At 35.9% G+C, this 14,634-nt stretch overlaps 1 protein-coding gene across 1 annotated transcript in view; it reads right to left on the reverse strand.

Moving 5' to 3' along the window:
* Nucleotides 1–14,634, reverse strand: part of MALRD1 (MAM and LDL receptor class A domain containing 1) — a gene marked incomplete at both ends in the record, with an annotated part of 583,874 nt that overhangs the window by 116,511 nt on the left and 452,729 nt on the right. Inside the window, one exon of the mRNA XM_079699366.1 lies at nt 12,277–12,478. Within this exon, the coding sequence (XP_079555492.1) occupies nt 12,277–12,478 (202 nt within the window). The remainder of the gene's footprint in view (nt 1–12,276; nt 12,479–14,634) is intronic.

Here is a 14,634-nt window from a genome sequence, read left to right on the forward strand (position 1 = left end):
GTAGACCTTTAGCCTGAAGTAGTTCTCCATAAGCTCAACATTTTTTTTAAGTCTCTTGTTTTATCTGATGAAAATTCTACATTCTACGACATAGGACATTCAAGCGTTTTCACTATAAAAGACTTCCTCCAGGAATTCAAATAAAATGAATACTCTTGGAAGATGTACTATATATATCTTCTGAATTGAATGCCTTCTACTGCATACCCTCTTTGAGAAGTTAAGAAGGTTTCACTAAAATTTTAATATTAACGTGTTTATTCTTGGGTATCACCCATGGAGTTAAGACAGTTAATGTCTTTCTCATACAATTCTATAAAAAATGAACGATATTAATTTTTCTCTTTTATAACCTGAAAAAGGTTAGCACCACCTTAAATGCATATTACTAAGTGAAAACACTGTTCAGGAAATAGTTTTGCACCAGACCCAAATCTGCCAGCATATTCGTCTTGGACTTTCTAGCCTCCAAAACTATGAGAGAGAAATATTTGTTGTTTGTAGGCATCCAAGTCTATGATATTCTGTTACAGCATTCTGAACAGATTAAGACATGCCATTATACATTTGTCAAAGCTCACAGAAATGATAATACCAAGAGTGAATGCTAATGTAAACTATGGGTTTTGGGTGACAGGGATGTGTCAATGTTGATTAGTGAGCTGTAACAAACATAACATGATGGTGCTGGAAGGTTGATTATGGGGGAGGCAGGTATACCCAAACTCTCTGTAATTTACACCTAATTTTGCTGTGAACTGAAAACTGTTTTAAAAAATAAAATGTGTGTGTGTATGAATCTCAGCACCAATATCCCTCAGAATCTACGTTCTAGCCCAAGCTCTTCACTAGTGATGGAAAGGGTGGAGGAGAGACACATGGTAGTGGATGTTGGGTTACCTACAACATGAAGCTGTGATGGAGCTCACTCTCCCCCCCAACACACAGAGGCTGCAGACTCGAAAGAAAATCAAGAGTATATTTTCTGTGCTAGGGAAAATCAAGAGCTGAAGAAGCAGAAATATTAAGAGGTCCCCAAAGAGTTATCATTGTTACTCAGCATCAATATTTGCCACAATGATAGTGAATTCCTTCCTAACTATGAATAGTGATACCACTGCAAATGTCTGAAATTGCATAAATGAAGAATTTTCTGCCTTCATATAACCTCAAATAATCTAAAACATACATGAATGTGGAAACATATACAAAAATATGAAATGTTAGAGCAGTTGCTGGTCATTTCTTTCTTGTCATGAGGCCTGGAACCCAGAGATACCCCAGAGGATAAGAGATACATTCCTCTTTTATCATCTCCAGATGGCCCTACACTATATTTCCTGGTCTGACATATCTGTGCTGGTATGGCCTCTTTTATATGCAGTGTTGGGCCAGGTTACGTACTTGACCTAATTTAATGCTATTGTTCACTGATAGCTCTATTCCATATTAACTGAACTTTATTTAATAGTCAAAGAATTCCCCAAATGTTAAACTCTTAACTTCTACTTTAGGGCCAATATTATTAAATAATTCCCCTTTTAATTCCTGCTTCACATTGCTTCCAAAATACATTTCCTAAAGGAAGAATCCTGTTCAAAACTGGTTCTCCAATGCCTCACAGGGTGGTCTGCTGTCCTTACCAGATTAAGGTCCACTGTCCTGTGGTTATTCAGTGACCTAACTCCTGACTCAGCCTCACCTGTATTCTCCCAATAAAGCCTAAAATTGCAGAGGAAATCATGATTGTTTCCATTATGACTGTATTGTACTCTTTGCCGGCTGGGATGGGGCAGGAAGGAGAACGCTGTTGTCATTCCTGTGAGTGGGAAGGTTTTCACTTACAGATATCATGAGTGGGTGTTCTGGTGCCTAAGATTACATCTTTGTCTCAGTGTAGAAGGCTTGAGATGGAGAGTGGGAATCTGTCTCTTCATCACACACCACAAATATACACAACTGAAGGAAATCTAAGAGTCTTAGGCAATCTGTCTGTGAGAGAATATTGCCGAATTTCAAGTACACTTTGGGGACACCCGTTTTACATGTCTCAGGCAGGTGAAAGGAGAGAGAGGCAGGTACTGAGATGGAGATATCGAGGTGGGCAGTAGAGAAGACCACTCAGGAGTTAGATTGGTGGTCTCTCAGAGATCTCCCAGCTGTATTGTCTCGACTGCCTCGATGAAAGAGAAACTAGAGAAAGTGGCTGTGATACCCCATAACTTCCAGTTAACAGGGCATTGGCACTAAACACAAATACATACAACTATGTTTAACTTCATATTAACTTCTGAGGAATATGAATAAGTAGCTTTACCTAAAGTTTGGAGTGTTCTACATGATTGAATTAGTTTTACTTTTAAAACCACATAATTTTAAGACTAATTTCTGCCTTTCTAATAAAATAATTTAAAATGTACAGCTGTATACCTGAAACTAACACAACACTGTAAATCAACTATACTCCAATAAAAATTGAAAAAAAAAGAAAAATACACTTGAAGTCAAAAAGAACTACTAGAAATAGTAGTTCATTCATTGCTTAATAATAAAAAAATTGATTTATTGAGAAGATAAAGAAAATGATTACTTTAATGTGTGTTGGGTAATATTGCCCCATATGAAACCCTACATGAGGCATACCCAGCTAACATTACCTTAATTACATTGTAATCAGAAAGAGCAGAAAGGGCAAAATGCAAGATCTGGATATTTTAGCACTTGAACTGACCTCTTAATTGATCAATCATCTGCTACATTGGGCAGAGAAGACCAACCATGGGCCTGTCATTCCTTTAGACCCCTTTTTATCAAAAACTGGTTATTTCTCTAAACTCATGCTTTCTATTTTGACCAAGTTTATATTAGTGAAAATGATAACTCATACATATAAACCTATTTATTTACTCTTTGTTAAGCCAAGAAACTTGTTTTTTGTTTTCTATTTTCCCATTTCCAACTATTTCCACAAAGAGTAACTGGTCTTTTCTAGGTAAAATGTTCTCATATGCCAATAAGATGCTCTCAGAAAAACTGGTCATTCTGTTGAAGTCACTTGTTTTCCATGAAAAAGAAAAAAACTTTTCTTAAAACAGGTTTTTTTAGTGAAGCAGTGTCACTTTCTTATTTTATTTCTTAGGCAACGAACAAACAAGCTTGTTTTCATAAAGTCTGAATGTTTTCCAGATAACAACATATGTGTTCCAGGGAATCAGGAAACCCATAATAGAAGCAGACTTTAATAGCCCAAGAGAACAAAACAGGCCCAGATTGACCTTGGCTATTGAAAAACTCCCAGAATCCCTCAGACACACTTGGTCTGGTAAAACACTGGCCTGCTGAATATTTCCAAGTAAAAAGAAAAGAGTCAGCAAAGGTTATGATAATTTTCAAAAATGACTATATGGTAGACAAATGACTAACTCACCATACCATATTTTGTTTTAAATATACATATATATTTATATACTATGGATACATAAATATATATGATTATGTGGTAAACATCATTGTTCATATAAAAGCATTCACCTTTAAGACAGTGTTGGGACAGTGAACTGTGGTTTATCTTCACATTCAATATGAGGAACTTGTCAAACCCAGGCTAATGGAGTATGGTTCCTACTGGGACTGATTTTTCCATGGTTGTCATTTAGATTTCTTCCCCCTAATTCAATAAAATTCCTTCCAGCCTGAAGATCAGCAGGAAATCCAATAAGAACCACCTCACAGTATAACAGACAAGCTCCACCAAATGTAGTTAATAGGGAATCCAGATCTTACTCCCATAAGCCTGCTTGGTATTAGCTTTTAATGCCATTTTCCAGTTCTTGTGTTTTTTCCTTCTAATCTAATGTCCCTTCCAGGAATAAAAGGGAATTATCCCATCATTTGACAAACTGGGAGGACTTCACTGACTCAGACTCGCAATAATAGATTTAAAACCTACTAATATTCTATAAGCCAATAAGCGAATCAGGATTGACTGATAATCATTTTCATTCAGCTTTTTGTACATTCATCACTATTTGTTTAAAAATTAGGCCCATGAATCACTAACTGAATCAAAATTATAAAAATGACCCATGCGTTAAAACCATGTTCTAAATCATTTATCTACAGTGCTATATCTCTTCCGATATAAAATGGATATCTACTCTATATCAGGTACTTATTTCAAATTTATATTTTTATCAATCAACCTAAAGTTAAAGATACTCATACTCACTAAAATTTTCTTTAAAAGACAAGATAATGACAATGGAGATTTTTCAATGGAGAGGAACTGAAAATGACAGAAAACAAGCTACACATATCACAAAATACCATGTAAGATATATTACAGGAGAGCTGCAAACTTAAGGCCTTAACAATCTGGAACAGAGTTTGGTTTCCTGCTGGGAATATTAAGGATAAATTCATGAAGAAGGTGGCTTTTGCTCTGCCCCTGAAAGTGAAAAAGGATTTACACAAGAGGAGATAAAGGGCAGGGCATCTCCAGCCTGACAGCAATAAGATTAAAGTCAATGAGATGAGAGGACAGAATATGGGACATGACTAGAGAAAGGCAAGAGGTCCTATTTTAAGGGATCATTTCATAACCAGAATCAGAGAGATAAGACAGGAGCTGTGACAAAGGATAAGAAACATATTCAGTAGGCAATTGAGAGCCTCTAAGCATTTTTCTTCTTTATAACTTGTATGAATTTATGTATTTTGATTAGTCTCAGTTTTATTTCATCTCTCACCATTGGAGTATAGATAGAAGATTTATTGTTTCTGGTCAGCTTTGTAAATTAGTTGAAATGGTTGCAGAATATTCAAGCTCGATTATGATTTTTTAAAAAAGAAGAGGAATGGTTGTCAGCCAGAGGTGGCTGATGGGGAAATTAGAAATGAAAGTGTAACTTACAAGACTCTGAAGTGTAGACATATGATTTGGGCTTGGTCAACAGTATGCTTCCAACCAGCTCCTTTAATTTTGAGGGAGTGACAAAGGGACGATTAGAGATTACTCATAATGGTGGCAGAAAAGTAGATAGCCCAGTTCTGAAGGAAGTATTCATAGGCAGTGGACTTAGGTAGTTTCAACCTCTGGTTTACTCAGTCTTACTCACTTCCCACTTATTTTTCTGTCTTAGATTCTTAGTTTTACATTTAATTTTTGGAGCAATCCAATATTCTTTCAATAAACTTATTTTCTGCCTTTAAGTTAGCCCGAGTCAGGTTCTGTTGCTTGCAATAAAAAATTTTTTTTATTATCGTGGTGAATAAGAAAAATGCAAGGTCTACTTTTCTGGAACTTACACTCTAGTAGGGACTAGAAGATTAAGTTGGTAGTTACGTGTGTGTGTGTGTGTAAATTAGATAAATCTGTTATGCAGCCATAACAGGGATTCCGATGAGTAATAAGAAGACCTTGAAGTAGAGTTTGAGCTGTAAAATGGAACTGAGGGGGAAAAAAGAAGGCAGAATCTCTGGTTTCAAAGTGGATATTGAGAAAAAGATAAAGGCACTAAAAAATTGATGACATCTCTTTATGGTTCATAACCAAGAGGTTTTTGAGGCTTTTTAAAAAATATAAACTCATATAAATGATACACATATCCTTATTATGAGATAAGTTTTCATTAGCAACCTCTTCATCCATTATGAGAAGTAAATGTGCTCATTCTTTGCCCTGGACCACAGCCATAGTTTTCACTCCTCTGTCCAGCTGGGAGGAAAGAAGCATCATTAACCCTGAGGTTCCTTCCTCTGACGTGTGTGTATGGCAGCCTGTTGTACTGCTTCACCAAAGCTGACTGTGTGCTTTTCTTCTCAAATACACCTTCAGTGAGGTCATACTGGCAACCTGAAATTAACCATGCTGGGGTATTTAACCAAGGAAATAGGGAAATGCTACACATCAGGGATTTTTCCCCCTTGAGAGCTAGTCTACCAACACACCACTGAATATTTCTTATGAATATTCATTGATGGCTCAATAAGTTACTTCCATATACTTGATGCTGCCTTCAAGTCAAATGAAATCATCTTAGAACTATAGTTTTAGAGCTGAGAGAGTTTCAGATGCACTTTATAATATTTTAAGCTTCCACGTATGCATCATTATCCCAATATGTCCTTAGTTTGTAAATTCTTGGAGAGCTGGTGATAATATTATAGACACATATGTCCTTCCAATCTAAATATAGGGCAGCACAGAGTAGATTTTCAACTTTGACTAAATGAAGGGCAGACTTACTCAAGTTCACAAATACAGCAAGTAGCAAGAAGTCTCCTGTGTCTTCCTGCAATGACATTTCTGCCATAACCCTAGATCCCTTTGACCTCCCTCCTCATTCTCTCTGGACTCTCTTCTTTTCTATGTCATTCTCTATGCCTTCCTTCTGACTTCCTAATCCTCTTTTACAAACCAACTCCCATATGATCATAAGACGGTAGACCTGAAAGGGACTTAAGAGATTGTCTATATCATTTCCCTGATGACAAAACATGGTCTAAGGAGTTTAAATTAGTTTCTTAAAATTATACAAGTATTTAGTGATACAGTCATGATTTAGACTCATGTCTCCAAAGTTTTAGTATAGTTGTCATCTTTCTATCACTCAATATAGCCACACAGAATCTATTGGATTCTCTCTGTGTCTCTCTTTGTCTCTGTCTCTGTCTCTCTTACCTCCCAAACAAGGGTTTGAAAATAAGACTGGAGGCAGAGTTCACTGGTGGTAGTGAAAGGAGGTACCACATGTTGATAAATTCAGTTGATGACTTTTACTTATTCATCTACTCATTTGACATATTTCTTTATTCATAGGACATGTTTATTGAGTATCTCCTATATAACAAGACTCTTCTAGGCATGTAGAATACATCACTGAAGATGATATAAATGATGAAGATGATGAAAACAGACAAATGTCTCCATCTCTAAATATTTGCATTCAAGAGAATATACCTGTCCTGGAAATGCTCCAGAGTAATACTTGCTGCTCAGATTCAGAGATGTGAAACAAGAATGAAAATCTCTATTCCAGAATTACGTGAGAGCCACTGTCGTTTAGCAGTGATAATATAAACAAGGAGAACTTGTGGCCACTTATTCCCCTTGAATGCCTTATGAATTTCATTATTCGTTTGGCACCTTGCTAGTTGCTGTCATTTTATATTTACCAAGTCAATTTAAAAAAGGTGCCCTAGGATAATATTTCTATTCTTTGGAATTGCATTCACTTCCTGAAGATCATTTTCTTTCAATTTAACAAAAAATCTACTTGGAAAGTTTGTTCATAAAGTTAATCCCTAAAACTGGAGTTTTCTTAGATTTAAAATCCATAGTAGCATCCCTTGTTATTTACTGTGTATTTAAATAATGGAGCATCAGACTCAGTACATTTCAATTAGGAATGTTAATTAGTAGAAGACAAGATGTTGCAGAATTATTCTTAGGATTTTTTTGCCTGAAATAGTTCATGCTTTACAAAACAGAAGTAAAGTCATGGATGTAGAAAACAAACTTATGGTTACCAGGGGATAAGTGGGGGGAGGGACAAATTAGGAGACTGGTATTGACATATATACACTACGATATATAAAATAGATAACTAATAAGAACCTGCTGTATAGCACAGTGAACTCTACTCAATACTCTATAATGGTCTATGTGGAAAGAGAATCTAAAAAATAAGGAGTGGATATATGTATATGTATAACTGATTCATTTTGCTGTATACCTGAAGCTAACACAACACTGTTAATCAACTACATCCAATAAAAATTTTAAAAAATTAGTTACTGCAACTCTTTTCAGGAAAGACACATTTCCTAAATCTTGATGATAATCATTTCATGGATAAGAAAAATGGGGTCAAATGGGTAGTAAGTGTTTTAATGACAATTTGAACCCAGTTCTTTGTTATAAAGTAGACATCAGTGTTCCCAGTTGTATTAGTTTCCTAGGGCTGCCATAACAAAGTACCAAAAACTGGATGGCTTAAAATGATACACATTTATTCTCTCACAGTTGCATAGGCCAAAAGTCTGAAATTCAAGGTGCTGACAGAGACACACTATCTCTGAAGGCTCTAGGGGAGAACCCAGTCCATTCCTTTCTCTTAGCTTCTGGTTTTCCTGGCCATCCTTGTCATGCCTTTACTCAGGGATGCATCACTTCAATCTCTGCCTCCTTCATCACATGATGTTCTTCTTGTGTGTCTGTTGCTGTGTCCCTTCTCCTCTCCTTAGAATGACACCAATCATATTATATTAAGGGCCAACCCTATTCCAGTATGACCTCATCTTAACTCGCATCTTAATTACATCTGCAAAGACCTTACTTCCAAATAAGCTCACATTTTGAGGACCTGGGAAGGCCATGGATTTGAAGAAGGACACTATTCAACCCAGAACACCAAAATAATCTGCTTCCTACCTATCATTCCCCTTCCAGCTGTGTCTACTAGTATTTGCCCCCTTATGAGACTCCTGAAAAAAATTCTGTAGATATGCATCATATCTTCAAGTATGCTACATTTTCTCACTCACGGTTGCTTCAAATACTGTACAATGTCTTGTATAGTTTTAAAGGCAGCAATGTCCTACAATCCCTGTAAAATGTTTCTTCACCAGGGAGAAAAATGTGTTCCTTCTTGTTTCAAATTATAGAACCAAAATAGAAAACACCTTCCACCCTGGAAACTCACATGGTTAAAAAAATCAGACTCTATGAAAATAAATGCATTTCTCTGCTGACTCAGAATTGCTGGAGATGCTTTATTGCATCAAGGATGTCTCCATTTAGAAAATGTTTCCCTGGGAAACCAGAAGTCATTAAAGGAAGGATAGAGAAGTAATAACACAGAAACTAAAGATCTGTCGAGTAGGGGAGGGGTCGCCATTATAGGGCAATCTTCTAAATGGAAAGAAAACTACAGGTAACTTATGGTGACAAATGCTGTAGTTCTACATCCCTTCATATTATGGGAGAGTGTATCTTATTGGGGGTGTGTGGGGAGAATGGTCAAAACAACCAAAAAACCTAATATGAGGTTGAAATGAAGTTGAGAGTTTTTAAATTTAAGATGCTGCTTTTAATCTTAGGATGTTAATCTGGACATCAGAAAATGTAATATGCTAAATGTAAAAATCTGGATGTCTTATTATAGATTTGGAGAATATTATCTAAGTTAATTTAGCCTGTTTAGTTCACTTGAATCGAGATTGAGCTAATTAAGGAAAGATGGAAGCAGCAGTATTCAATAGTTTTGATGGTAGAGAATTTTTCACATTCTCTGAGAGCTGAATGAAGAAGGACACACATAGATGAATACTGGAAACATTTATCTAATCTTTCTCTTGCTTTGTTCAACAAATATTCATTGTAGAAGGCCCTGTACCATCTGAATTTTAACATTTTTTTACAACTATATTCCACTGGAAAATTGTGTCCCATCCTGGGCATTTTCATTCAATAAAAATAGAATATTTGGAGAGAACTTCATTGAAATTTGATCAGTTTTAAATTTTATGTGATAATAATCCTTCCTTTATAGAGCATTACTAGGAAATGAAGTTTTCCTTGTTAAGTGCTAACACTTAAAAGACCATTTTTACCAAACGTTTCAGAGGCATAAATATATAATTACTATTTTTTTCTTTTTAAAAAACCTTTAAAAATTCCGTGTGAGGAGAGTGACATCAGAAAGATGGTAGAATAGGAGGTCCCTAGCTCACATCCCTCCAACCCCAAACAACAAACTAGCAGCCATCCATGGACAAAAGTGCCTTTGTGGGAGCTTTAGGATCCTGGCAGGAGTTGTGAAACTCTGGTGAAGCCCAAGACCAGGGAAAGCTGCTTTGAGAAGGGAGGCCCATGCTCTGGTGGCAGGTTCACTGAAAGTGGTCCTGGATACAGACCAAAAGTAGCCCCATTTCCCAGTGGACTCAGCTACAGCCATGCTTGGCCACAGTTCTACAACCAGCCCAACCTGTCAAGAGGTGTGGGAGGAACCATGCCTGTCTGTGCCCCATTAAGAGGCCGGCTGACCTTGGACTTGACTGCAGATCCTGCAGCAGTCCTATGACCCAGTTCCAGGCCTGCTCTACTGCATTCCAGGAGTTAGTCCTGCCTACACACATTTGTGCCCCTGGAAGCAGGCCCGCTGACGTCAGTCCTGGCTGTGGACCCTGGAGCTGTCCTGTGACTCAGTTCCAACCCTGCTCTGCCACGGTTCAGTTCCTGCTCCCTCAGCAACCAGGAGGAGCACTGTGTGTGCTCCCAGTTACAGGCCGGCTGGCTTCAATCTGACCATGGTCCCTGAGGCAGCCTAGTGACCTGGCTTGAGTCCTGCATCATGGGATTTCCAGAGAACAAGAGAGAAAGAGAAAAAGGCAGAAAGTTTACCTAGAGAAATAATGGCCAAAAACATACTAAATCTTGGAAAGGATATAGAAATCCAGACTCATGAAGCTCAAAAGTGCCCAAACAGGATCAACTCAAAGAAGTCTACCCAGATACACATTATAATTAAATCATTAAGAGTCAAAGAAAATAAAGAATTTTGAAAGCAGCAAGAGCAAAGTGACTTGCCACATACAAAAGAACCTCCATAAGGCTATCAGCAGATTTCTCAGCAGGATTTTTCAAGGGTTTTTTTCCTGAGACGAATGGTGACAAAAATAATTTGGTTGCAGATACAGGCACATTTGGAAGAGGGAAAGAGAAAATTAAGGAAGTTCATTATAAACGGGCTCTATTTTCTGTTCAAAGGATATAAGAACATTGGCAGAGTGAAGAAAGTTCAAGGAAGAGGTGAGGATTTGAGGATTGTTGTAGAAAAGTAGTGCCAGGGAATTGTCCTAAACCTGCATCTAGGACTGTTGGGAGTCCAGCTAACGTGATAAGTTGAAATTTTTAGTGGTCCCAATGAGTATGACCAGTAGCAGTTTGGAAAATGCAAATGGCTACGGCTACTGTAAGTCAATTTCAAAGATTGATAAAGCCATTATACGGAATATGAGCTAGATACTTGTATCTATTCTACAGGGATGGTCTGATAAATAAATGTGTTAGTACTTGCAAAGTACTTAGCAGAGTTCCTGGCACATAGTTAGGACCCAAATTTATGTTAAAATGAAAAAAATAGGACAGAATTCAAAGTGCTTGATTAAGAATGGAATTGAGGTGTTAGATCATTAAATCTGAGACCATTAGGGGAAAAGTATAAAGAGGTTGTTTTATGGAAAAAAACAGGAAACATTGCAAATCTAAAGTTGTATTTTTTCTTATTACTTACGTTGGAAAACAGGTTTAGGAGGAGTAGAAGACACAAATGTAGAAGACATAATGATTAGATAATATTTTTCAAAAAGTAGGAGACATAATGATTAGATTATATTTTTCAACCCTAAATATTCAGAGGGGAAGATAAAATTCAGAATATAACTATGGGAGTTGGTTAATGAGGAAAAATATTTATGAAAGTGACTAGAATTTAAGAGGCTAATGTTTCACACAGTTTGATTCACTTGGAGGTTGAGGTTGCCCAGGATTTAGAATCCAGTAGAAAACCATGAGAAAAAGAAGAACCCAGATGTGTGACTTTAAAAGAGAAGAAATTTTTGAATAAAGGCTGTAAGAACAGAATTTTGAAAGAGGCATGGAATAGTCTGAAAGGCAATGACCCTACTCTCTAATGTTGATAATGTGAAGAATTTATAAGAGAACAAATAGCCACTTAAATGGAAGCATCTTAAACATTAGAAATTCAGATTTCAGTTAAGGGGATGATTTCTAAGAAAAGAAGTTACTGACAAGATTTTTTTTTTTCTTTATGCAATAGAATAAGAGTTCTAGATTGTAGTGTAGAAACAGAAGGGAAATGGCCCAGGGAAAGGGAAAAGCTAATATGGATGGAAAAGACAGTCTGGAAGATGACAGGTGAACAGAGGAATCTTTACCTCATGCAGTTGTTGTGAACCTTTGGAAATAAAGAAAGTAGACAATAAAGCTATACTGATGGAACTAAATTTTCTCTGGGTTTCTTAAAGAATTTTAGTCTAAGCTATTTTTTTGTCTAGAGGATATGAAAATTTCATGATAAAGTTTCATGTGGAGAAAAACTTTACCTCCGACAGTACATACTGTTCTTTCTACAATGTATGAGTAGGACTGGATGTGAAAAGAAATGCAATGCCTCAGAAATTCCCCATTCTTCTATATTCAGATATTTAAAACAATCCTTGCACATCCTGTTTTCTGAAGGGGTGGCTTACCTCCAAATATACATTCTGGGGTAAAGGAGATGTCATCAAGGGCAATAAAGATGTTCTCTTTTCCACTCAGATCAGCTTCAAATGCCACCTTAAATGGACTGTTACTGGAGAGAGGTACATGTCCATACCTCCAACCGGTTCTTTTATTGCCAATCACTGACCACACCAGGATGTTTAGTCCAGGTTCCTCAACAGTATACACCTAAAAATGGGGAAGAAAAAGAAACAAACAGAGAAAAATCAACTCTTCATTGTTTGTATGTTAGAGGCATATGGGCATCCAGGTTGGTGATGAAAGAATGGAATCTAGCAATGCGACAGCTCAATAATAATACTTTTAATCATCCTTGATGTACAATCTGTTCTATAACATAGTGGGCAAGATCCAGCTTATACTCAGGCAAGCTGTGGTTATAAAGTGAGACTATGGATGTTATATTTCCTTTGGTGAGTTAGACCTTTGTTTAGTTTTGACATATCGATTTCTGTGTACCAAATTAGACATGGCCCCAAACTGTAACTATCTCAAGTATCTAAAAAGCTGGTGGAGGTGTACAACTAGAATTTTTCACCATTTAAAAAAACTTCATCCATCTCGACTAAGGTGTGTTACTGTAGAAAATCCTCATAATAAATGAATATGAGAGTAAACAAGTCATTTCAGAAACCAATCTGTGGAAAACATTTAACATTTTGACAGACAGAAAATCTACCTGAATTAACTAACATCAATATTCAGGACTTTTTAAAGTATAAGGACTAACAGATTCAAAAGGAAGAGAAATAGAAATAGGGCTTGTTTTGAAACCAACCACCATGACAAGTTCTGATCTTTTTTTAAACAATAAAAACAATTCAGAACAAAACAAAAACAGACATTTCCTAGCGCTCTTCAAAAAAATCTATTTAAACAACAAAAAATAAAGTTGAAAAGATACTTTCCTACATTTTTTTGCACCAAATTTTATGATTACCATTTCCTAGTTGCTATACATATGTATAATATATACATATATATTATACATATATAATGTACTTTTAAGGTACTTCAGCAATCACTTATACAATCCTTTCTTTTACAAGGGAAAAATGACTCAGAGTAAAGAAAACTCATGGATAGTAATTTTCTTCTATTGCAATATTCTTTTTCTTCAATGACATTTCCCTTTACTTAAAAATCTTACTTCCTCACTTTTTTCTTAGTGTCAAAATTTATCTACAGATAATTTATCCTATAAAAATCTATCCAAAATTTATACTATTAGAAGGAGAGGACAATATCACTCATTCTGTTACACATGATACTATATTGACATTCTAGGAGTCTTACCAAAAACCACTAAATAATTCAGACCAGAAATTAAGCATATTGCCAATGTGCACCACTACAAAAAGTCTAAGGTCAAGTCAAAAATCCAACTCTTAATGGACATTAAACATAATACCAAAAATAAATCAAGATGACAGACTAAAAAAAAAAAGAAAGAAAGAAAAACTTGCCTGAAGCTTGGAAACCTGAAAAGTGAGACTTTAACACCAACATTTTGGAAAAGCAGACAGTTCTTAAGTAAAAATTACCTTTCATATTTGATTTCTTGAAAAATAAAATAAGCTGAGATTCAATATGAAAGGAATTTGGGTCAGTTGACTGTTTCCCCTCTCACACATAAGCAAACACTCACCCCAAAGAGTCTTCAGCTCCAAGGTTTAGTGAATACTTAGTTTTCAAATTCATACAAATTTTCCCCATTTTTTAAAAGTTAAAAATAAATATGTATGAAACTTCTGACTGACCTTGATAACAGGACAACTCTACAAAATCAAACTAAGTTGAGCCCTCCTTTTGCATAAATCCTGGATTACATCACAGAGATTTAAAAAGAAATAGCTTTGTTTTATTTATTTTATAACTATTTTTCTGGGAAAATCATCTCAGAACACCAAATTTCATGAAAATATAAAACAGTCTTTTCTGGTTTTATCTAAAACTCTAGCATACATGTATTTTATTTATTAACATATCATTTTTATTGTTTTAACACCTCATTTTATTCTCTGCTTTCAGTCTTTTTAATCTTCAATCAATCCTACATGCTCTTGACAAATTCCCTTTCCTTCCATTCTCTTTTTACTCTACTTCTCAAAACCCCATCATGACATCTCCTGGCCATCGCTCTTGTACCCTCTCATCATGAGCATTAACTCTCCAGTATATGTCAACCTATTTTTATCCCATTATTTCATCCTACTACAGTCCAAATTAATTTTGGTTGAGTTTACTAACACACTACTTAATTTCAACAGAACTTTTTGACAAGTTCATTAGTTGTTTCAATAGTAATATGTATTTATGGAACA

This window comes from Hyperoodon ampullatus (assembly GCF_949752795.1).
Source record: "Hyperoodon ampullatus genome assembly, chromosome: 3".
In the NCBI taxonomy this organism is placed as follows: domain Eukaryota; kingdom Metazoa; phylum Chordata; class Mammalia; order Artiodactyla; family Ziphiidae; genus Hyperoodon; species Hyperoodon ampullatus.